This window comes from Ptiloglossa arizonensis, chromosome 3, assembly GCF_051014685.1.
Source record: "Ptiloglossa arizonensis isolate GNS036 chromosome 3, iyPtiAriz1_principal, whole genome shotgun sequence".
NCBI lineage: Eukaryota > Metazoa > Arthropoda > Insecta > Hymenoptera > Colletidae > Ptiloglossa > Ptiloglossa arizonensis.
Genome location: NC_135050.1, coordinates 6,751,552 through 6,778,178, shown reverse-complemented (window position 1 = coordinate 6,778,178; position 26,627 = coordinate 6,751,552). Strand labels below are relative to the sequence as shown.

The following is a 26,627-nucleotide window of genomic DNA, read 5'->3' as shown; positions in this document are numbered from 1 at the left end:
GTACATCAACTAATTGTTCTTGCTCTATAGGGTCGTGTAGGTAACAAAGGTGATCGCGGTGACCCAGGTATGAATCATATATACGGTGATTACGGGGAACAAGGTCCTCCTGGCGATAAGGGAGAAATTGGTCCAGCTGGTGAAATGGGCTTGCGCGGTAGACCTGGAATTGATGGATCAAGAGGTTACCGAGGTAGCAAAGGAGCTCCTGGTTTAACAGGTTTCTCTGGTCTTCAGGTAAAATTGCACGATTGCTAAATCTTAGAAGGCCAATAATTTGTGAAGCATTTCATGCGAGAATTAACGTCTAAAATCGATACAACAGGGATCCAAAGGTCAACGAGGTGATAGTGTACAAGGTCCTCGAGGTTTCCCTGGAACACCTGGTCAACCTGGAATATCTGGAAGAACTGGAGATCCTGGTGTTCGAGGTACGACAACTTGATTGCAATCAATACCACTCAGCTGAGCGTTTCGAAGAATAATGGTGGTATCGTATGAAATGATGCTACGTTAGCAATTGTAAATGAAGAATGTGATAGTGAGAGTAATACAGTAGGAAACAATATGCAGAACAGACAAATCTATTCAATTTGAACAAAAGACAATTGTATAGTATAACAAGATTCTCATCTTATACGTATAACTTCATATCTATCATAAATGCAACCATGCACCTAGAAAGTGCAATTGCGTTTCTTTTTAACGGAGTCATATATATTTCATTTCGGATAGATATTTTCTTCGTCCTTGTATGCAGAAAAATATTAAAGAGACATCTACGAATACCGAATGCTTTCCTAGATATTTGAAACGAGAAACACGAAGAAATGGTTTTTCGATCAAACATATCCCTAATGAAGACACTTGAAATATTTTGCAAAGTTTTCATTTTTTGAACACCTTTCCTATCAGGGGTTTCTTCTCGTCGTTCAGCTTATAAATGCACGACGAAAAGAATTGATTTATCTGAAACATAAACATATGGTTCACTCTCAGAAGAAAGTACATGGTCACACTCATAAATGAAGTGAATTCGCACGACAATCAAATTTAACATATGCGTAAGATTAAACACTAAGAACGTCTGATAATATAAAATCACTCGTATACGTGGATCAGTTGGTTGGATAGTCACGTGTTACTTACAAATGTATAGTACTCTGCGAGTACAGTCTATGTTACAGTAGACAACAAATGTACACCCTATGTAACAAACGTTACAGCAGACAACGCGAGCAAGTACACAAGTTTATAGTTCGCTCTCGTTGTCATCGTGCATTTCGAAAACTGTAGATAAATTTCTTTCCGAACTTTCTTTCCTATTAACTTACAAATCTTTAGAAAGAGTACAACGTTCATTTAAAACATTTTTCAATATCTACGCTGTACATACTTCAAGTGTACAAAATGGATCCGATATATAGAATCTCTCCCTTAAAGTAACAAAAAAGCAGCAACGAAATACTCTTAGCAGCATAACTCTTAAATTGGATCGATGAACATTTGTGTAAAATTTCATAAAAACGATTCACTCAGGGCCTGACGGACCACCTGGATTCGACGGAATGAAGGGCTTAAAGGGAGAAGTTGGCTTGGTTGGTTTCCGAGGTGACGATGGTGACATTGGCCCGACGGGTTTCTTAGGAAGAGATGGTTTGCCAGGTCCACCGGGTCGTCCAGGAGAGGACGGTGATGTTGGTGACGTCGGTGAGCCTGGTTTACCCGGCAGGCCTGGTCCCGATGGAATTCCGGGGTTGATGGGAGCTCAAGGAGAACTAGGAGACCATGGACCATTTGGTCCACCCGGAATTGTAGGTCCATTTGGACGCAAAGGTATCCCTGGAGAACTTGGTCCAATTGGAATTGACGGACTTCCGGGTGAAAACGCCTTTAGCGGACCCCAAGGTGACATCGGTGATCATGGTTTTATGGGAGAAATTGGATCTCCTGGATTCCCTGGCATCGATGGTCGACCTGGTTTACCTGGTGAACCCGGTTTAAGTATCGATGGTATAGATGGCACTCCAGGACAGAAGGGGGAACCAGGCTCCGATGGATTTCATGGAATAACCGGAACAAAGGTACGTTTCTAAGGATGTTAGTGAATCTTAAAAACATTGTACTATTCGTGAAATCGTTAGTGGAGATATCTCACTAATTAACAATGTTATGTTTATGTTGCTATCGATCCTTTTTGCGATAAACACATTGAGTAGCGAGATAGCGTTATCAAAATTGGTTTCAGAGATTGAAACTCTTTGGTCATTTTTATGACCTTAAAATATACTGTCATGGTCATAAAACATTCTGACCAACTTTTTCCTGTATGTGTACCTACCGTTCAACCTTAGTTTCCGAGATACTTACAAAAATATTTCTAATACCACTTCTAATAGTACTTCGAGATTCTCGGATACGCTCAAGATAGTTCGGAGTCGGTTCAGATTAGATTTTTTGCAGAGAAACTCCTATCTGAAATTCGAAACATAAACAAGTGGTTAGAACCCTGAAGAGCGGTTCGCTTAAAAAAATCTAGGCCAAATTCACTCCGATCTGTATTTCTTGCTCGTGTACACAATCCGCGTACATCGTGAGAATTTAGATGATAAATAATACGACAATTACAATTCGTATTAAGAGTATTGTACTATTTCAACACTGTTTAAAATTGGAAATATTTCAGCCATAATATTAAAGAAGAAATTATTCGACTATCAAAATTGTATTATCTTCGAAACAGAAATTCAACCAATTAATCGACATAATATTCTTGACGAGTTTCGCATCGTGAAATGTAACAATATTTGTGTTGCAAACAGTAAAATATACATCACGTATCGAATATATTTTTTTCGCGAATATCTTAGAAACTAAAGCCAATCGGCGGTTACATGTACAGAAAAAAGTTTGGAATGTCGACTTTGACAACATATTTCAACATCGTAAAAATCAGTGAAGTCGTTCTTAATATATATATATATAATTACAACTCTTTTCCACATAGGGAGAAATCGGTGATATGGGACCCGATGGACTGAAAGGGCCAAGGGGTGATTGGGGCTTTCAAGGAAGACCAGGATTACCTGGCGGCAAAGGTTTATACGGTGTTAAAGGTGAAACAGGCTTAATGGGACCGCTTGGTTCGATTGGTCCGAAAGGTAAACCAGGACTGGATGGTGACCCTGGTCAAATGGGTATGCCAGGTAAGCCTTTCGAACACAAATCATATTACTATTTAAATATTAACACGTTGACTCGGGAGTCCTTTGAATACAGAACAAATATTGCCTGGAGAGTTAATCTGAAAGCTTTTCTAATCCTAAAGAGTGTAACTAAAAAGAAGATAGAATATTTATATCTATAAAAATCGTACCATCTAGCTAGACGTTTGAATAATTATTTACGCTTCCAGATACGGACATTAATCCTTATAATATTTGAACATGTAACTTATTGAATGAAAATCATAAGCAAAGTCGGACACAATGTAGCGAGGTGATAAGTTTTCAAGTGCTGTGAAAACTTATGTAGTCGCACATGAATTTCGGTAGATCTAAAACGATATAGACCTCTGTATTATAGAATCTAGAAACTACAATCTTGGTAGTGAAAAGATTTATATTTATTAGTATGTGAATGTTAAAATAAATATTATATATACCGATTGTGAACTTTGGTCAGGAATGCCTGGTGATCGCGGACCTGTAGGATATCCTGGTATGATGGGTGCACCAGGACCAAAAGGTCAAATAGGTGAACCAGGTTTGCCATCATTCGCTGTAGCAGAAAAGGGTGATTTTGGAATTCCTGGCCGTGATGGCGCGGATGGTCAGAAAGGAGAACAGGGTGAACAAGGATTTGCAGGATTACCTGGTCGAAAGGTATACAAATTATTAAAGATCCGTCGCGCCATCTTACTATGATACAATCTCAGAGAAACGCTAAACCTGAAATAAGTTCAAAAAAACTGATCGTGTAAAGACACGTGTTTATAAGAATAAATTTATTGCACTGATTTCTTAAAGACCTTGACTTGTAAGAGAAATAGACACCAAAATTTTTTTTTTTTTATTACTTTTAACGTGTGGAAATATTTGTTATTCGTAGCTGCATATTTAATAGGAAATATTTAACTTTACAACTAAAAATATTTTTCATATTTTAGAACATAGTACACCAGTTATCGCGTAGCACGTAAAACGTCAAATTTTCACCCAATTATGTTTATTCGTGAATAATTATTAAATAGCATTTTGCGAATAGTTATTGATAATCAATTGTGTCGTAATAACTAACAAGAAGATCTACATATGCCCAGATTTAAGTAAAACACACTCGTGTCTTTGAAAATAGTTACAGCATGAAACTATCTTAACGCGAATAAATATTAAAATTATAATTAATGTATTAACAAAGTTTATTTCACTTTAAACATTTTTTATAATGCATAAACATTTTTCGTTAGTATTTGTTCATGAAATTTAAAACAATGTAAGTATAGACGTAGCAGTAGGTACTATTTTTATCTCGTTAAATACCTAGGCTTAGTATTACACTTACATTCAACTGGTACTCAGAATGATATTTATATTTGTTCAATTCGAAACCTACATACAATAACCAAATTCTTTAATCGTGTTTTTCTGCGATAAAACCGTATCAAACAATTCTAGGGTGAGAGAGGTTACATGGGATTCCAAGGACGGGTTGGTATCCCAGGTATATTAGGAATTCGAGGTTTGCCTGGTGATCAAGGATCTCCAGGTATTGCAGGTAATAATAAAAAAAAGTATACATCGCTTAGTATAGTTGTGAATTAATATTAGTATTAAATGTCGATACAATATTCTAGGATTAAGTTATGAATACGTCGAACGGGGTGAAGAAGGAGAAAATGGATTGGATGGACTACCAGGTCCTCCGGGAACTCCAGGGCAAAAGGGTGCTCCTGGAGAATATGGACCCAACGGTCCAAAAGGAATCCAAGGAGAAATTGGTTTTACCATCCAGGGGCCAAAAGGACTTCCTGGAGACCAGGGTCAGTGTCCTCTGTCACTAATCTCGTAATAAATTTTGAGTGCATAAGAATAAGGGAATATCAATTACATAAATAAAAGTAAAAGTGAACTTCAATCGATAAATAAAAATAAGAATCAAGTTGACTTGTTCAATGCAAGTCTACTTAAGAAACCAAAATCATGTTAAATTTAACTAAGATCCGAACCTTGACTTCAAACCTGATTCAGCTCACTCGATGTTTAAACAAGAACTTTATATCCATAAATATCCACGCGCGCGTGTGTGTGTGTATTTGACGTAAAATAAAAATGATCGCCGTAAAATACAAATCACAAGGTGTTGGATATTTTGAATGTATTATACTTTTACCTTCAGAAAAATTATCACCCTTTTTTAATCAACATTTATACATTTTGTTATCCAGGCCCGAAAGGCTTCGCAGGCTATCCTGGAGCGGAAGGATTGGAAGGATTACCAGGTATGCCAGGACCACCGGGACCAAAAGGTTATCCGGGAGATGAAGGAATACGAGGAATAAGTATAAAAGGACAACGAGGAGATCAGGGACTTCCTGGTCTCGAAGGCAGACCAGGACGAAAAGGTGAAAGAGGTGATTCAGGTTTTCCCGGAAGCAGAGGATTACCTGGACTAAAAGGAAAACATGGTGACGAAGGTTATAATGGTGAACCCGGATTTGCAGGGCCTTTGGGTCCACAGGTCAGTCGCCTTAACAGTTTGTGTATTTTGAAGAATCATTTGAACATTTGATAATGAATATTCCATCACTTCAAATATTTTGCTGCTCAAATAACGTAATGTTAACAATAACACTGTTGATTCAAAGCTTATTTAAAATACCTGTTATTATCAAACACATCGATATTTCAGTTAATTCCAAATAACTTTACTGGAACGAAAGGACGGAAATGTTATTTCAAATAGTTATTTATAATTTTCAATTCATACAAAATTTACTCTATTCTAGAATCACCTTTCTTTCGAATGCGCTACACGTCGTTCATTAGAGTGTATATTTTCAAGTAAAAAAAATGAATGCAGAAAATTTGATATTAAATGTAGCAGAAATTTCAGATGAAATTTCGCGAAAAAGTTTTGTGTGAAAATAATCCATACAGCGTACAAAAGATTGCTTCAAAAGTAATATTAAACGAGGCTACGTTGCACGACTGTGAATATTCCTCTACTTTAGCAGTAAATTAAATACCCATTGTATCGGTGGTAGAAATTTGTTAAAAATTTTTCTAAAATTCTATTCGCTTAACAGGGAATGAAAGGAGATCAAGGCATAAATCTATTTTCACCTTTCCCAAGGAAAGGATTACCAGGTGATATGGGATTGGAAGGATTTCCAGGTATAATCACAAATATGAGTAATTTTAAAACATAGTAATTTCGTCTAAAAATCACGTAAAACGAGTGTTGATGTAGGTTCCCCTGGACAGCCGGGAATGATTGGCGAACCAGGAGAGGACGGATTACCTGGACAACCAGGTGAACGAGGAATGATTGGTTATCCAGGGTCCCAAGGGCCAGACGGCCCAGATGGTCCTGCCGGTTATCCTGGTGCTCCTGGTAACGTTGGACGACAAGGACCTCCAGGTAAGGAATTCATTATTGATTAACGAAAGGTGCTTTTGTTACCATTTCGTACTTCAATAACATTGTCCCTTTGAATATATATAATTCATCCAATTTCAATATAATTTTCCAATAAGATTGGAAAAAATGATTCAGGAGATATCGTGAGTACCTTAAATCAAAATAACAAAAAGAATCGAACACATTTCTCTGTGCAGCAGGGAAATCCTTCGTTCAGTTTTTAGTTTTTATTTAGACCTTTGTAACATCAATTCTGTTCATACGTATTATTTCGAAACAACACGGAATCTCTATAAAATTATATTTCAACCACTCTCTATTTAAATGTAAGATTCGTGCAGCATTCTTTGCAACAATTACAAATATAAAACTGGAAATCATGGATTTACAGGATTTACTGGAATACCGGGAGTCCCAGCACCACCGGCCCCAGGTCCACGAAACAGAGGCTTTTATTTTGCTAGACACTCGCAAACCGAAATGATACCTACGTGTCCGAAAAGTACGGTCAAACTTTGGGATGGTTTCTCTCTACTACACATAATGGGCAACGGACATCCTCATGGACAAGATCTTGGTGAGAAAGAGGGAAAACCCTTTTTAATATCTAAAATACCGTTTGGTAACTACTTCGGTGCACTGAAACTTACTATAGCTCACTTAAGCTCTCGTGATCTTTTCACAATTGGATTCCAAATCTTTTACAAGGCTCTCCCTTTCCTTAAAAATAAACAAAAATTGTTGTGCCCGAGATATATAGTAGACTTCAAATGATACAAGGAAAATATGCCCTATGTTAGTAGAAAGAAATGTTTGAGTTTAGTTAAGTTAACAAATTTCTAGTCTTGTTGCTATAACATTTGTTTTTGTATATCGAAAATGTTTTATTTATTTAGCGTATCGTATAATGTAGACGTCATTTTAACAGTAGCATAGAAACTTAATAAAAGTAACCCGTACAAATGTTTGTCATATTTAATCTTATTTTGTATAATCTTTGATATCATGTCCGTTTGCTACTTCACTTGATAATAATATGAAAGATGACGACTATGTAGTTCAGTATTCCTTTAACGTCTTCATCGCATACGTGTTGAATTACAGATGTACGAATATAAACTAAATAAAACAAATTTAGCACACCTAACCTTACTTTCACAATAGGCACATATTTATAAATAGTCAGCAACATTGTGTACAAAATATGTGTCTCGTTACCGTCGTACAATGAAAATTATCAACTCACGAAACGACTGTAATCTGTACCTTTTTAATTATTTTCATACGTTGAATTTATGTCCGAAATTTCGGGTACCGGTAACACAATGTCTTCTCCTTTAATTAAAAATCATATAAGAAAATATCAACCATATCGTATAGTCAAGTCCTTCAATATAATCTGACGACGTTACTCTTCTCCTTTAAGTAAAAATCATATAAGAAAATATCAACCATATCGTATAGTCCAGTCCTTCAATATACTCTGACGACGTTAGTCTTCTCCTTTAAGTAAAAATCATATAAGAAAATATCAACCATATCGTATAGTCAAATCCTTCAATATAATCTGACGACGTTAGTCTTCTCCTCTAATTAAAAATCATATAAGAAAATATCAACCATATGATATAGTCAAGTCGTTCAATATAATCTGACGATGTCCATCTATTTTAAAATGACGTTCTCCCTCAGGTACCCCTGGTAGCTGCGTCAGCAGGTTCTCGACCATGCCCTTCATGTTCTGTAACATCAACAATGTGTGCGATTATGCGAATCGCAACGACTACAGTTATTGGCTGAGCACAACCGAACCTATGCCAATGTCAATGGCGCCCATACCTGCATCGGAAGTCGGCAGATACATCTCCAGGTGTTCCGTTTGCGAAGCAACAACTCGAACGATCGCATTGCACAGCCAGACTATGGCTATACCGGAGTGTCCAGGTGGTTGGGAGGAACTTTGGATTGGATACAGTTTCCTCATGGTGAGTTAAATCGAATCCTACTTTTTTTTATGTATCAGCGTCCTTGAAATTAAGAACCACTCGTATCGTACCACGTATACAGCAATTCTTTGTTAAAATTTCGTATACGTCACTGGATCAAATTTACCGTATATCATCCCCACCATTGTTCACGTTTTTCGGCTTGAACAGCCATCGACACGAGCAGCCTGCCGGTGTAGATGTAAAAGCCAACTAACCAGATGTGACAACTGCTAATATAAACTCTCAATTCGTACATTCTTCGTTATATCCTCACGAGAGTATTATACAATGAATTCACGAGGTTGTCCAGATAAAAAACTAACCCAAACACAGTCTTACCCTGTTCGTAAATACACACGGTTGACAGATTATTCGAAATTCATCGCGTGAATCTCGCCGATTGGTCGATAATACTTTCACGAAGATATAATAAGAAATAGAAAACTGTTCAGGTTGTAAGATCGCTTCGAAACACGACATACCAAGCACTTGACGCTCTCACTGTTGCATTCATTCGTATCCCTTACGTTCCCAAGTGTTTAGCCCGAGATGAGGAGAAATTCGTTACCGTCTCCTTTCAAAACGAGTATACGTGACGCGTTCTCTTTTTCCATTGTTCACCTATCCACCAACCCTGGTTGTTTCGAAGGATAATTTCCTTCGATCCGCCGTATCCGTGAAATTGAACCGCGTAACGAACTTACAGCACAGAGACGCGGGCGCAGGAGGCGGAGGGCAATCGCTGATGTCCCCAGGTTCTTGTCTCGAAGAATTCCGCGCGCGGCCATTCATCGAGTGCCGAGGCCTCGGTACCTGCAACTACTTCTCCACCGCTACGTCCTATTGGCTGGCTACCATCAAAGAGAACGAGATGTTCCGTAGACCGACGCAACAGACACTAAAGACGGACCACACCTCGCGCGTCAGTCGTTGCACGGTGTGCCTTCGTCGTCGCATCGTTGAAAGCCCTCCCGCGCTGTCACCGTTCATTCTGAACGGTCAAAAGTATACAGCGAGCAACATCCAGTACGCTCCTCAGCCCCACTACCCGGAATATCTGCGCCAGAGACAAGGCCCTCTCAGAGAACAACCGCCCCGCAGACGCGTACCGAACCACTTACGCAGACACGGACGAGTTCACAAACAGGAACGAGCCAAGATGGTCCCCGCAACTGCTTAAAGAATCGTGACACGCTTCACGATTTACCAACGATCTGCAAGATGCGGGGTGGTAGAGGAGCAGCGACTCTGTGTACATAAATAACAAGATGATATTTCGATCCAGTCGCTTTAGATAAATCGTGTCGCGTCCTGCTCCTGAGTGACGCAAGGAAAGACGCGTGCACGATTCAGGGATAAACGATATGCCAAAAAAATGCACGGGGGACCAAGGTCCCCGACGAAACTGCCAATCAACGCACGCCTATCGCGTAACGACCTTCGCGGATGAATTTAAATTAACGATCACTTCTATGTACGGTATACCGCTATTGTAACTGTCTATGTATTTGCATCGAATAAAAGATCTTTTATAGAAGCTACCAAGAAGATGTGGTTAAGAGATTTCTGAAAATGGCATAACGAGGGGGTGTCGCGGGTTTCTTCTTCTCCTCGAGCGTCTTCCGTGAACACGTTTTCGAACTGTTTTCCTCACGTGACGTCGAAGGCTTTCTGTTCGAAGAGTCTCGATTCATTTGAAAAGATGTTCTCTCCAGAGAGTATCTTAGTTAGGCTAACGTAACTCGAGAACGATTGATAAATATTACGTTAGAATTACATGCACTATATAAAATGTGAAGGAAGAACTTAGACCATGAAAATGAAAAATCAAATGATTCTCAATATCGAGTAGAAAAAAAAAACACAAAGCTGCTGTTTCTACCTGTTCTTAATTCTACTTTTAACATGTTCACCTGTTTCGCAGATAGGCGAAGGGATTCAACGAATATCGCTCGTATGAGTAAACCGAAAGCTTTTCTAAAGGTGCAAACTGTGGGTGTACATCACAGGGATACCGATGAGTATGGTTAAGAAAAGAAGTAAAATATTCATCGTCTTGAAATCGCTAAAATTGATAACATTTTCTACACACTCGAATGGTGTTCTACGCGAGGACTGTGAACATGTTAAATAAGAATTTGAACTCTTGTACCAAGAAATATTCGAGCCATGTCGCGTTAACCTAAATTAAACTCTTGAAACGAGACGTGAAATTTCGCAACTCCGTGTCAGTAGATAGTTGTTTTATACTAACTATGTCATATTAAGAAACCGTTCGTTTGCCTTTATGACTAAAAAATCGTTATCGTGCCAGGTGTATTTTCCAGTGTGTATTCAGCACAAGTATAGCGCCTGTAATAATCACGATCTTTGACCGCACAAAGGTTTAACAAAGAGTACGAGTTCGGACGACAGACGGCCCGACACGTGTACTGTAGATCGAACGCACATTTGCATAAAAGCTTCCATTTACTTTATAAGATCTTCCACCGTGCTTGGAAAGGAAAAGAATTTGCATTTTTTCTACAGCCACGAATGTTTGTCTGCACGTTTGAAAACGTGTACATAAAAGAGGCCGTCGAGTCATTTTTCTCTGATAAACCGAAATCGGAGAAAAATTGTATTTTTCGTTTCTTTAGCGCACAATTCTTGTTTGAATTCTGTTCAAAGAATAGACTTTTTTATTATACATATACAAACGTTTTTCGCAATAAAAAATACTGCCAGTAACTAGTATTCTCGAATAAAATAATAACATGTAATTAGGGTAATACTTGTCACACGCAGAAACTGTTTTGCCACCTAACTTCAGTAACGACCATCCCATATTACTTTCATACTTGATGCATATTACAGAAAGTTGCAATAAATATTCATAGTGAATAATAGATATAAAACTATTACGTTAACTATGGTAAGTTTCTTGGAATTTTATATTTATGTATTGTGTATCAACATTCTAGATAATAAAGTATATTAATTAATTATTCCAAATATTACGAAGTATATTAATTGTTAAAAATATTATTTTAAAACAAACTATATACAAAACGACCCATTATTATTAAACAAAAGACAGGAACATTGTAATTTTTATTTATAAAGTTCAATTTAAACATGATTAGAATTACATATATACAGTATTGTAAGCAAATTTGTAATTTTCATTTTTGAATATCCTAACCTTCCCTTTGATTCGGAAACCTACAGAGTTTACGTATCGTTGTACTATCAAATTTTAAATATCTTCTGCCTTCTTTTTTATATTGTAATTAAAAAGCAGATTAATAAACATTAAAATAAAATTAACTTGAACGCTGGAATTGAATTTTGTGTTCATCTATAAACTATAACTGCTACAGTACAAAAAATCCTTTATCTCCCATATCGCAATACTTAAACATTTATTATTTCACCAAGCGAGTGAGTTTTCAACTACGAGTGCAAAAATTATTTATCTAATTTTATTATTCAAAAATCCGTTTGGCCGAAATATTTTATCTCCCTAATGTTATGAATAATCAATATTTTACCATATTCTAAACACAAAAGGTACGTTTTATATTATTTAATCATATATATACAAGATGGGGCAAAACTGTAACTGTCGCCACGATTTTCCAAACACTTCCGATTATATGATAAAAAAGGTTTTGAACAAAAATTAATCAGTTTCTAGTTGGCTACAAAGCACAATGTAAAAAATTCCAAAAATTATTTTTTTTTTTATAAAAAATTAAAGTCACTTTGATTTTTGTTTAATGTCCAGGAAAAACATAATATGTTTTATGATTATCTAATCCCTACATATCCTTACATTGTTGAACCTAAAGCGAAGAAGGGAAATATTAACAGAAAGAAGAAACATAATTGTTTTGAGGATGAGTTTTCTTTGGTTTTGCTTCATACGAGAATTACAAATTTATAAATTCGATTTAAAGATAGCTTTGCTTTTCAATTTTAAATTCGATTTAAATATAGCTGTACTTTATTCTTTATTGTAACAATTCGACTGTTTTTAACACATTTGCTTTCACGGATTATGTGTCTGCAACACACATTCCTAAACTACCAAAGTACCAACGACTATTTTCTGCTTTAGGTTTGTATAAATAAATGAAGCAAAATTATAAAACAACAGTATATTATATCTGACACACTGTATCAAAATATTCAATCGTTTCGCATAATCAATTTATTACGTAATACTTGAAAACATGCACTAAATAAATAAAATTACTACAAATATAGTTTGGTCAATGGTGGACAGTTTCTCAACTATGCGGTGGAACCAATATTGAAACATCGGTCATAAGTCCATTTATGATTAAAGTACCAAATTTGTCTTACACTTTTACAAGATTATTGTATGTGTCTTACACTTTTAAGATTAATAGTAACGTAGAACGAAACTATCACTTCGAGGACAAAAAAAAGCAATAGCAACTGAAGATCCTTTCCCAAAACAGCATACCTAGATTGTTAAAATCACTGCGCGATGTCGAGCAAGTTAAAGTCCTAGTTAAGTAAATTTGGTCAAGGACTTTGAAGGGTAAACCTGTTTCTGCCACGTATACCCTGTGTCCTTCGTTCACTTCTATATTGCCTCGATAGTTTGTTTCCTTACTTGAGACCCACTTGTCTCTACCAGAACACTTATCTCTTCTCTTGCTTTCGAATCACTTATGTTTGCTTCATCCTCTTCGATATCGTCTTCAAAAGTTGAATCTTCCTCACTGAACAAATTCTCGAGTCCTTCGCATTCGTCCATAAATTGAGCAGCTTTATCCGATTCAGTTGCTCGACCAATAATTGATTCGATAGTGCTGTTTACAGTATTGTCTCGTTATAAGTCATCATTCGTGTTTCGTTATAAGTAGTCTCTCTATCCCCTCCACTGCTTTTGTAGTTACCGCGGCAAGTCTGCGAGTGAGCGAGAGGGCACAAGATGGCGGCAGACCATAAAGTTCGTTCGAGTCTTTGGCGGCTTTAATATCCTGTTTCAGAAAAGAAGACAATACTTGTTCTGACCCTGATGATTTAAAAGGACGGAACTCTTCGATTTAATTACAATTTATCTATTTTTGAGAATACAGAGTGTCTTCCCTCACCATCTGTACAACGGCTTGCACCACAGGTAGCATAGATTTATTGTGGACATGTTTTTTTATCAATTCATATGCCAAATCTAAGTCTTTGTTTCTCCTATCTATTACTGTCTTTACTTCTTCAGGAACACCGATCTCTTCTCTTTCTTTCGGATCACTTACGTTTCCTTCATCCTCTTTAATATTGTCTTCAGAAGTGGAGTCTTCAGAAGTAGAATCTTCCTCGCTGAACAAATTCTCGAGTCCTTCGCATTCGTCCATAAATTGAGCAGCTTCCTCTAATTCGGTTGCTTGACCGGTAATTGATTCGATAACGCGGCTTATATCAGAATAAATAGACGAATTCAATTTCTCTTCTACTTCTCCGGAAGCGTCCTCGGTGAACATTTTTCTCCATGCATTCCGTATATTGTTTTTCGTCAAGGTTGACCATGCTTCGTTCAAAATTGTTACGCAATCTTTTACGTTAAATTCTTTATAAAATTCTTCGACACCGCCTGCATATTGTGATACTTTTTCGAGCATTTTATACCGGTACACCTGTTTCATTCTTGTAATTATGCCTTGGTCCATTGGCTGCAAGAAAGCTGTGGTATTGGGAGGCAGGAAATAAATCTTAAAGTGATCGTCTTCCTCGGATTTCAACAATGTGCGACCACGGCAATTATCTAATAATAAAATTACTTTGCCACTTATATTGTTTTCCAATTGGTATTTACGTACTGATGGCTGAAAATCATTTTTGTACCAATCGGTAAAAATTTGGCTGTTCATCCACACCTGTTTTTGTGATTTATAGACGACAGGAAGCGTAAGCGGTTCCAAAGCTCTTGGCTTTTTGTGTTTGTGGACAAATACCGGCGGTAGCTTATGATTGCCGCTTGCATTAGCGCATAGAACCACCGTTGCACGTTTGTCTTTCATCATTGTACCTTTTATTGGTTTCATAGTTTTGAGCTCCTGAATTGTTTCAGGGATAGTCTTCCACATGAGCCCTGTTTCGCCCACGTTGTAAATATTGTCCCGTTCTATGGACTCCTCTTCTAACATTCTCAAAAATTTTTTTACAAATTCATCTCCGGTTTCCATATCAGTACTCGCTTTGTCTCCGTGTGCGTAAACTAATCTTATATTGTGACGATCTTTAAATTTCGTTAACCAGCCCCTACTGGCATTGAAAGAAGACGGTGTCCCAATTTCATTTCCTATTTCCAATGCTTTCTCTTGCAACACTAAATCTGTGAGCGGATTTCTCATTGTGCGCTGTTCTAAAAACCACGTCTGAAGCCGGGTTTCCAAATCCTCAAAATTGCATCTCCTTCTCTTCTTTAATTTTAATTCGCGGACTCCTTTAGCTGCATAGCTTCTTAATTTACTTTCCTCGCGTTGAATGCGTCTAACCGTTTCGACACATATCTGATTCTGCACTGCTAAATTGGGGATAGTTTCTCCCGCGTTCAACTTGTTGAGAATTTCAATCTTCCTTTCTATAGTTAACGAGGTTCTTTTCCGACCCATGATAATTTAACAATAATTTAATTACAATAATACACGCATACGCACACAACACAACTAAGATATTGATCGCTAAAGTTAATAATTAAAAATAATATCTAAGAATGTTTACATATTAATAACTAACGACAAATGAGTCTTTAAGGTGTTTTATGTATACAAAAATTCAAACATTGTGTGCATTATTCGCCGAGATCTAAGGACATGAAAACAAATCCAACATTGCTTCGTTTGGACGTTCTGGAGTAGCTGGTAGTAGAAGGTTCTATTTACTGGGCAATGCAACGAGTTGTTTGCTATTTCTAAATTTTCTCTTGTGCTGTTTGAAAACGAACCGTTCTTCAAGGCCCAGCAGCTACGCGACTTCAAGCTGTGAATTATTGACGAGCGATTTGGGTTCCATTCGTGCAAGAACATTCGGACCTCAACACGCAGTACCTAGCCTGTCATAAATCGTCCGGTAAAAAGTAGCTTGGGTCTAATTGCTCTCGACGACTTTTAAAAATCTTCTAACGCTAACAGACTATTCGTTGAAAACTTCTATAGAAATGACCGGTTAACTTCGTCTTTTCTGAAAGAGATACGAAGATTTAAAATGGAGAAAACCATTCTCACTGTCTTCTTTTCCGAAACAAAATACAATTAAAGGTACTGGAAAATAATGTCGTTTTCTATTCCCTTTTTTCAAGTGCAATTTATTAAATTTTGTTCAAATTTAAATAAGCTTTTCTTAAAAAAAAAAAAAAAACGATATTTATTTTCCTGTATCCCTGTACAGTCGCTGAAGACTCGAGTGAACCTTTACGGTTTGCCGCCATGTGTCGTCTCGCTCACACGCAGTCTGTTGCACTCACCGCCGCAAAGAACGGAAGAACTGCAAAATAGAGGACTGTTTCGTAATAAGTTGTGTCCGTTTCCCAAGTGGACGACCTATAACGGGACAATACTGTACACAGTACCAGTATAGAAATCAAAATGCATGGCAATATATGCAATAAAACAGAATTCTACGTCGTACCTAAAAGATTAGGGAAAGACCAACCAAAGCAGCAGGCAGTTCTCTTTGTTCAATATGCTAGACTTTTTGACATCGACGGCACCATGTCACAAAATATAACACCCGCCACGACACCGCAAAAGCAGAGGTAAAATAGGACGGTCTTCGCTGGCGGGGAAAGTGTCTTTGACAGTATAGTCTACTTGCCTACGGCTTTAACATTTATCGTGAAAAAGCTCACAGACGGTAGGTACGATGTATGTGTTGGTGTTGTACACCAATGGGCACGAGTGGAATAGCTCCAAAAGTACCACAAGATTCTGGCTTGACCAACACTGTTGTATGTAGTTACAACATTGCACACTTAGCAAAAAGAAACTTGACCACACTGTACAACCGCACCAGCGCCGCCAACGGTGAAATTGTCTCTTGTTAAGCGTACGTGTGCGCGAGAAGAGGTGCGCATAAAATTATTGCGTCATCAATTGTTCGCTAGACACGTGTGTTGCTCCGTTGGTAATCGGTAAACGGCGCACCACGATTTTAGTTCATTAGCAAACTACACTCTTGTTAAGCAAAATATTTGTTTCACTATGTTCCGCATAACAAACGCTTACATTTACTTTTATATAAAACACGCTGCTGTATGTAACGTTACGCCAGGATGTGGAAATTGTTACAAATCAATACAGGGAAAACTAATGATACAGCATTCGGATGAATCGAATCTTTTTAATAACGTAACGTAATACTTTACGAAACTCGAGAGCAAGTGTAATAGTAAATCGTGCTAGGTGATTATTCGTTCAACAGAACGTAGATCGCATCGCACGAGTTTAGAAAGGTAGTGGTTTTTCGCTGGCGAGACGATACGTTTGCAATAGCGCGACTAGGTGTTCTTTGGTCGAGTGTTTTAAAGGTAGACGATACATAAGACGCAGATCGTAAATCGGATAACGGTGGGGTGAAACGAAGAATATCGTTCGTTGGTGGACTAGATGAAATAAACGTACACATGAGATCGATATTATATTTATATTTATAAAATTATTCATCATTAGAAAGCACATATGATCTATCTATATGACGTAATTCACTACGCACACACGCGTACAAGCGTGCCTACGAGCGCACGCACGCCAAAGAGAAAAACACGCGGAGTCGCACGCACACACCGTGAAACCATTCATACATTTCGTTCGCTCGCTCACCCAGGCGTAAGCGCACACATGTACACACGCGCAGGCATACATACACATGTACGTACGTACGCGCGCGCGCGCGCACGCGCGTGTGCACGTACACGTGTATCCGTGTGTGAACGGCGACGCGCGACAACAAACGAGTATACGTGTCTCTATGTATGCACGTGTACATATTCAGAGTACCTCACGAATGTGTTTTACAGGTTCTTTTTACGCAACTTTGTAACTGCTCGAATTGGAAGAAAGTGCGACAGAGATTTACCAGGCCAGTGTTCATCACAGAGTAATAAATCGCATCGTGTTTCTCGCGAGAAAATATCGTCCTCGTTTCTTTCAATTGTACAATATATATTTGCTTATTTCTTTTTTTTTTTTTTTGGTTTTTTGTTTCGTTTATATTTTATACTCTTTTGTCATCCACCATCGTTCGTCTACTACTTTCGTTCGCGTACGTTTTGAATCGCGTCAAACTTTAATTCTTACGATCTAAATGTCTCCTTAAGAACGTTAACATCCCCGTTAATAAACTCGCGATGTTTGTAAAATTATAACTTAAAAAACGAACAAAAAAAATTAAACGACGAGCGATCCTTGCGACTCGGCCGACAACGATCTCTCCCCACAGGCTCTGAGGCGTCTAAACGCCTACGTAAAAAGCACGATAAATAGAAGAAAGAAAAAACAGGAAAAATTGGAAAAAAAAAAAAAAAAAAAAACAAAAAAAGAAAACTAAGAGAGAACACCGGAGTGGGAGGATAGTAAAATTATCGTCGTCGACGACGAGCAATTCGGGTAAAGAGAAACGCGTAAAATCATTTCGATGAACCAGCTAAACGCTAGGGGACGCTCTCCGCGTAAAAAAGGAAATGCTTAAACGCGTTCTGGCGCGGACTTCCGTCGCGACGGGAAATAACTTCCGTCGGCATGGACCCGATCGGAACTCGTCAAGACGGAGCAACGTATCGCGCGTCTCACCTCGTGGCAATTTCTTCCAACTTCCTCCGTCCTTTTCGCTTTTATTATTATTTTATTTTTTCTCGTTTAATAATCGGTAAACATCCTGAAAAAATAAGACACTTGCGTGAGATTTCTTTCATATGCATGTAAATATACATATATACACACCATTCTTTTATATCGCGCGGCGTGTGTATATACATATAAACGTGATTAGACTTTGTTTCTTGTTTCCTTTCTTTCTTCGTTTTACTTTTTTTTTGCCCACGATTCGATCAATGTAACAACGGATGTCATTTAGAAGTAATCTTTTTTTTTTTTTATTTAATGTGCATCTCTAAGACCCAAAGGAGAATTACCGAGCTATGCAAAATAGAAGATTGATCTCCATTTTTTTTTTCCTCACACGTATACATATATAAATATACGTAATTTATATACCGGTTATATATAAATAACCGGGCGAATCAATTATATATAACGCGCTATATAAATCCCTATACATATATATACATATACATTTATACAATATATATGTGTATATATATATACATATATGTATGTATATAAAGGTACTCTTACTATTGAATAGAAATATGCATATTCCAAGTGTTCAATAATATCAATATCGATATAATAATAATTATTATAATAATAATAATAATAATAATAAAATAATAATATTAATAATAATAGTAATCCTTAATATTATAATAATATAGTAATTGCAACAAGAATATTGGTAATAGTGATAATGATGATGTCAATAATAATAATAATAATAATAATAATAATAATAATATTAATAATAATAAAATAAAATAATAATTATTATAATAATAATAGTTATAATCATATTAACAACAACAAGTATTCTTTGTCACATTTTGGTTGCAGATTCTTACAATCACAAATATATTATTCATAAATGTAATAGTCAAAAAGGATGTTAAATTAAGAGAATACGTGATAGTGCTCTATTTGTTTTTTTTTTTTCTTTCCTTCAACTTCATCCTGTGTACAATAATTAAACCTATAAATAGTTCTATGTTCAACAGCCAGTGGTATAGTAAAGTATACCTTTGAGGTACCTACGTAGTTTCTTTCTTTCAGTGATACCAAATACAACACTGACGGATCACGTGACGGCATCCCCGACGTGGAGGGGTCGATTCCCGCGGCCGTCAGTCTATCGTGTCGGTATTATATTTATATATATATTTATATATTTATATTTATATTTATATATTTATACTCGAATATCGTCCGAAGCTGGGATGCCCCGATAAAGGCTTTCTTTCTTCCTTTTATATATATATTTTTCATACATATATATATATATATATAAAATAAGATAGAGCGTCGCGCGCTATCGGGCCGCGTGATGCTCCCCGCGCAACCACGCTTCACACGTTCTTACTCGCTCGTTCGATATTTCGATACCGACTAATCCGTCGTTCCCTCACGATTGCTTTCCAATTGTTTTTCGTCGACGATGTTTACAACGTTACGATTTCCGGGGCCATCGGCCTTGAACGCTGAACGCAACCGCCATCACCGAGCAACGGACCTCTAGGCGACAGAACCGCGATCCGACGCGACCGAAAATCTCGACACAGCCAAATGGAAAACGGAAACTTTTGGTCCTTCGAGTTCGTACGAGGTAAAAGTCGATCTGTTGGTCTAAAATTTAGTCGCGAATCTCCAAAATTGTTGGTCTTCCCCGTTCATATCGAGCGTCTCATTCCGGCACGAAGGGGCCCCAATCTGTGGTGCGGGTGGCGCAACGCGGCCTTCACAGCTTAATCGCATTGTATTTGGTGATACGTATCTGAATACTGACTTCGTGTGTTGTAGCATTACATATAATACAATAGTATCCAATTACGTATAGGGTGTAATATGCGGTGTGTGATCGATATTCATTTTCGTTCCTCTTCAAACCGCTCAACGTTCCCCGGCTGCTTGTTTTATGTTCAAACGTATATTACATAGATCCCTTTACCGTGCAAGGCGTTGGCCTGCAGTCACTCGGACAACAGTTTCTGTAACAGCGATGACTGGTTCACCTTCGGATCACCTCGAGCCACTTCCTCCATAGAAGTCTGAAAAAATCGAGTTTCGTTCGATTAGCGCGCACGAGGGTGTGATGGCCGATCGAACGCAATCGTCACCCCTTATCAACGGGGTTGCCGATCGATTCGGTATGTAGGGGTAAAGTGGACGGACAGACATCCCGAACGACGACGGTTTCAAGATTTCGAGAACGACGTGCTCGAGACTTCACGAGCTGCGATTCTCCTTTTAGACTTTTAATATTTATTTGCGACAAAACGAGAGACGTGGAAAAATCGTTCGTTGCATCCTTTTTCTAATACGTTTTTCTACACGGACCATTCTTAGTTCGTGGTAATTATTTGGAAAAATCGTTCGTTGCATCCTTTTTCTAATACGTTTTTCTACACGGACCATTCTTAATTCGTGGTAATTGTTTGAGTATATATATTGAGTATACGTATATTGGCCTTTCAGAGTGTTTCGTTTACTTTGATTTCTTAATATTTTACGGTATGAGAATACGATAAACTATGGTAGACAGAAATTATTCGTTTTGAAAGCAAAAGACCTTTTTCAAATTTGAGAAAAAACATGTTCTATTTTTCTAACAGTATAGTGTCGTAGTCAGTGAAAACACGCACTCGGTCGTTTGGGACTTTTCCATGAGAAAAAGAAAAAAGTTTATACAAAATACATTTACTCCTATCGACTTCGATATATTCTCGAACACGGTAAACAAAATACTGCTTTCACGTTGTCAGTTGTTGCTCGAACTATAACAAAATTAATTTTTCACTTTTCACTGTTTCATAAACTACGGTCATTTTCTCATTTAAACTTATTCGAACGAGTTTAAATTCAAGACAAAAAATATCGATGACCTTAGAATTTTAGAAAAAAATAACGAAAAATACGAACGTCATTCGGCAATCGTCGCGACTCATGATTTTATACGTTCAACATTTTATATATTTTATTTTTCTTAATAAATTGCATTATTGTATTAACTGCGTTATAGATACAATTCAATAATCTGGCACTGCCAAAGTCACGAACATGCCGGATAATCAAAATTCAACTGTACTTGCCTCTCGAAACAAATAATTTCTTCGTTAGTACTTTTTACGTAGCCTTAAACCCAGCAAAGATATTAACCCACTCTGTATAGTGTGGCAATCAAGGTCAATGAAAAAATCATTTCACGTATGTAAGTACAAACAACGACTTCACATATGAAAATATAATAAACTAAAATAAAATATAATTCTATTATATTTTAAGATACATCTTTCTCGATAAAATCGGAAACGAGATGAAATACATCGAATCCAATTATTATAGAAACTATCGTTTTCTGCGTCCAATTGAACCGATTTACATTTGTAATTTGTTTCCATCGTGGAAAATGTTGAAGAATAAAATATTGCTATCCAGTCCTCTCAAAATCTTGTACCGCGTAGTTCGACCGCATCTGTCCATAACCATCTGTATTCTGATTATTGTATATCGGAACTGATGCGTTCTGCGTGTGCATGTGAGTACTCAAATATTTCATAATCGACGTTCGAAAAATTAGTCACAACTCGATTAATACAAACCTTGCCAATGCCAAAAGCAATCTACTACTTCCGGGTAACTAACGAAATTGATCGAAATGGACTATGTTAATTTTTGATATTAGAAATTGTCACGTTTATTCCGTATCTTCGGTCAAGCCACGACTTTCAATACGAAATAACATTCGACAATGTGAATTGCGTTACGCTTCAAATTGAAAAATTCGATACAATAATCCTCGATTTTAAAGCGAAAAATTGGATCCGTTGGAGCTGCTTTGAATTCGAGATCGGTGGAAAATTTCTTCTCGGAATTGATCAAATTCGAATGTACCGCTAGAGGAGAGCAATAAATAAAGATACAATACCGAGAGTAACTGAACGAGCAACTGAAATTTCAACATAATGTCGCACGTATAATATATCTGTATAGCCATCACTGATGCAACAGTTTGTACGTTTTTTGTTAGATCTTCGTGAGAACATTATCAACGAATTGACGAGGTTTTTACGATAAAAAGAGACCAAACGCAACTCTATTCAGAAGCTACTTACATAATTCAGAAATGTTGCATTTCACACGTAATTGAAAATAATCCGAACAGGGTCGTGTTTGGACTTGTATTAATCGGCAAAACGTCACCAATCCACTGGCAATATTGTCGCGTAGATACAATGAAAATATGGAAATTTTAATTTTCAATAAAAGGTGTACCATAAGCAGATGACTCCGCGTTTTGATCCATTTATTCGAGGAAAAAATTTCGCTTTGAAACCAAGAGTTACTGTACTTAGAACCGAAGCTTCTGCGAGTGACAGTATTCCGAATGTAATGCTAGTGGAAATTCTTTTAAATTTAAATTCACTGTGCATCGTCTACCATCGAGAGAAACTTATCAAAGTTTAATTCAATTGTAACAGTAATTCTGACGCCTATATTCGTTTTCCTGCAAAAATATCCAGTTCGGTGAAGATCCAATAATAATGTTCGTCAAACTTTGAATACTCACACCAGTCTGCTTATTCGAGAAACCAAAAAAAAAAAAATTTCTTTTGAGAATCTCGACGTATTCTTCAAGTCGATCGACATCGTTCCGATAAAGACGCTCCTGCGGAGGCAAACGCATAATCAAAACTCAAAAAGAAAATTGTACTGAAGCCACATATTCGCTACACATCCAATGTTCCAATGCACACCAAAGGCCGCTAATCTAGTGATGTATAAATAAATAAATATAAAAAAAAAAAAAAAAAAATAGGAGAGAAAGAGAAACAGTTCACTTGGCAGTCGTGAATCGGCGACGATCTCACGACAGGCCACGAACAAAGAGAGAAAATGGCGCGTTTGTTGGTTTTTTTTTTTCCTTTTTTTCTATAGAAGCAGTTACTTTGCAGAACATTAAGAAGCTACGTTGCGAATCGTGAAGGTGTCGAAAGATCACCACAGCTTATGCAGGATCGGTTTTCCAACTAGTATGCAAATAGGTGGACACTAACTGGCGGTTACGTTATACAGGTAATAATTGCCATTGACTCTAAAAATAATAATAATTTTAAAGCCAATCGTCTTGCCCAGAAAAATTTCAGGTGAAAATTATTATCAGGTTGAACGTATCGATTTACGTCAGCGAAACCGAGTGTCGTTAATTAGACGTTATAAAATTCAAGTAAGTTTATAGCACGTTAACACTTAGCTAATGGAACGCGTAAAATAATTTGTTGTTTTATCACGAATCTTTTCGTTTGTTTCCCGTTTTAAGAACTAGAGTATATATAAGATGTTTGAAACGGTTTAAGAACTTGGAGAACATTGAACCGAGTAAAAAAGAAAATACCTTATTCAACAACATGAACGTTTTTAGAATAGCCACGAATGAGGGATACGTATTTTCATTTAATTACGTTAAATCAAATTTCAAAGATGAAACTACCCTTTGGTGTCTCAATGTATCAAAAATCTGTCGATAGGTATTCAAGGTACAAGAATGTTTTCCAAACAAAGTTTTCGTGTTTTTGGAGAAAGAATAAGACAGTGGATACAAAAGTAAAGAAAAAATAATAGGAGGAACAAAAAATCACTTTTGATCAATTTCATCAAAATGATGTTTCCAATATCAACTCATCTCTTCCTGAAAATCGCTACGCGTATGTATTTTTTGTTATTAATCGTTGGTGTAAATAAAATATCAATACCAAACAAAAGTACTAGCGGTAAACTACGACTTCGAAATAAAGGTAACTCGCTATTCCGTTTTTTCAAAAATGTTGAAAACAAAGGTGACACAAGTGAATTCTTAAATTTCTTAATCATTTTTTTTTTTCTTAGTAAGATTACAAATTATTTACTTAAAAAGCTTCTCTGCTTGTTCGATAGATTTTGAAATAACTTTGTCTTAAATTTAAGCTTTTGTGGTTAAAAAATACGTAGCCCTTACTTTCGATTGCTCTATAAACCTGGAAAGTTTCTTGTAAATTATTTTACTTTTGAAATAATGTCACGAAACCTGCACAATACAGAGCTAATGATATCTTTCCGCTTCTGATTCTAAAGACGACCCTAACTTTAATCCTGTCAGTCGCGAACAATAATTTAAAAATTGTTCATCGATACAGAATGTCTAAACAATATTATTCGTAACCAGGAAATTGATTGATATAATACAGAGCTCGATCGTGTTGTATTTAAACGTTTGCACACTTTCTGTGACAATATCTTAACAATTTCAGAATATTCGATAATATAAAAATTACTACACTTTGGGTACAAATGCTTGAACTTATGAGCGCGGTCATTTTAATCCATTGTGAACAGAAACAGGAACATTTCGACGTCCATTGGCCAAGTGTTAATCGCGACTAATTAATAATCGATATATTCTAATTGACGGGCAACCAGCGGCAATTTGGATACTAAAAACGATCGCGACGGCTCGTTGTTTGCGAGTGTGTTTTGAAAAATTATTCGAAGAGCTGATTCTCAGAGATCGTCGCGTATTTTTCCACGTACTTCCAGTTTGTCGTTGCAAAACTAACACAAGAGTTACGTCTCGTGCGACGAGAACGATCAGCTTCAAGAGGAAATCGTAAGAGCGACGCGCTTGGATGTCTGGCTCACTGTGAAAAAGCATTACAATACTAAAATGTAACGTTACACGATACAACAAAATGGTAGTGTGATTAATAGTGATTACTTCGAATGAGCTGAAGCTTACGGCACCATCACCCTGCAGGTAATAAAATAAAAAATAAAAAATAAAAAATAAAGAGAAAATAAAAACAACGAGGACTGATATATTCTCCATTTCTTAGGAATACAGCAACATTGAAAAGAAATCACGCCAAGTGATTGTTTACTTTCTGGTTTCGTCGATCGAAAGAACGCCGTTATAGGAATACATTTGACATAATCTTTTCCGATGCGATCGGAATATTTTGTTTTCTTATTGACACTGGATTATTCGAACGATTTATACAAATCATTTAAAAAGTTATAACACCTGCACACTGCCGCTCAAAAATCTTACTTTTCAACTACTTTCATTAATAAGTAGTGTAATAATTTAATTAGTTCAAAATTTACAGCGCGACTGGTAGATGCGATAATGAACAAATACTTTCAATTGACTAAGATTGTGAAAACCCGATCAATTGTGTACCAATAAGATTAATTATATGCAATAATAAGATAATATTATTGCAATCGAAATTACAGAAAAAGTTAATCGTGCCGATGTCAAAATTAACAGAAACTGCAATTAATTATCACAGTTAGCGTACAAATTGAAAAAAGAATTAATATTACTTTTCTTTTCTTTTCTTTTTGCTGCAAATGTTCTAAGACATAAGAAATGTAACTGTATAGTTTCTTCGTTATACGATATAAGAAATTAAACAATATTCTTTTGCAATTCCAACGATTACATAATCTTTTTCATATTTTAAAGGATTTTAGTGTTTGTTCCAAGACTCGAGTGGCAGTGTCAATTAAGACTTAATAATGAATCTTATAATTTATTCGTTACTTGGAAATGAAAACATCAAGTCAGTTAGCAATTTTGTGTGCACTTGCGTTACTATTTAAATGACGAGTCTGATATCTGATTTATTCTACTCAGTTAGAGGAACCTGTTTAGTATAACTACTGTATTCCTAATATTAAAGTCATATATTGATGAAAAATTATTTATAGAAATAGATATTAATAATTATTATAAACGGTGCATTTTCTGTTGAATGTTTATCAATAACAATCTGCGATTACAATCATTTCCGAAGCATGCAAAGTTTTAAAATAAGAAAAAATTTTCAAAATTAAAATAACGTTCTTGCCTGAAACCGATGTCATTTTATCGAGACAAAATTTATATTAGAAAGATAATAAAACCTTGTAAGAAATAATGTAAAATAGATGTATCGATGATCAAAATAAACACCGTCTGTTCTTTTTTCTTTGTTTCATATATTTAAAAACAATGCACACGAATTTATGGGCTAATCTGATAATTTCTAAAATTTATTTTCCAAAATTTTTTTCACGATATCTATCATTTAAAACACACTGTAATCTAGATCGTTATTCCGCGAGCGTAATAAAGAGTATT

At 36.5% G+C, this 26,627-nt stretch overlaps 2 protein-coding genes across 17 annotated transcripts in view; one reads left to right on the top strand and one right to left on the bottom strand.

Annotated features, from left to right (window-relative positions):
* LOC143144764 (uncharacterized) overlaps positions 1–10,178 on the top strand; it is a 109,032-nt gene extending 98,854 nt beyond the window's left edge. Inside the window, exons 15-27 of the mRNA XM_076307519.1 lie at positions 31–237; positions 326–431; positions 1,540–2,084; positions 3,008–3,206; positions 3,685–3,884; positions 4,677–4,776; positions 4,856–5,041; positions 5,447–5,739; positions 6,308–6,395; positions 6,472–6,642; positions 7,034–7,219; positions 8,335–8,627; positions 9,337–10,178. Of these exons, the coding sequence (XP_076163634.1) occupies positions 31–237; positions 326–431; positions 1,540–2,084; positions 3,008–3,206; positions 3,685–3,884; positions 4,677–4,776; positions 4,856–5,041; positions 5,447–5,739; positions 6,308–6,395; positions 6,472–6,642; positions 7,034–7,219; positions 8,335–8,627; positions 9,337–9,810 (3,048 nt within the window). The 3' untranslated portion in view covers positions 9,811–10,178. The remainder of the gene's footprint in view (positions 1–30; positions 238–325; positions 432–1,539; positions 2,085–3,007; positions 3,207–3,684; positions 3,885–4,676; positions 4,777–4,855; positions 5,042–5,446; positions 5,740–6,307; positions 6,396–6,471; positions 6,643–7,033; positions 7,220–8,334; positions 8,628–9,336) is intronic.
* A 9,092-nt stretch (positions 10,179–19,270) lies between these two features.
* Positions 19,271–26,627, bottom strand: part of LOC143143954 (uncharacterized) — a 313,357-nt gene continuing 306,000 nt past the window's right edge. For 13 of the 16 annotated variants that reach the window (XM_076305811.1, XM_076305818.1, XM_076305813.1 and 10 more), the window contains one exon: positions 19,273–20,517. In XM_076305811.1, coding sequence (XP_076161926.1) covers positions 20,440–20,517 — 78 coding nt within the window. In that variant the 3' untranslated portion in view covers positions 19,273–20,439. Of the gene's footprint in view, positions 20,518–26,627 lie in introns of all 16 variants that reach the window. The other 3 variants (XM_076305817.1, XM_076305815.1, XM_076305825.1) reach the window with 3 other exon arrangements.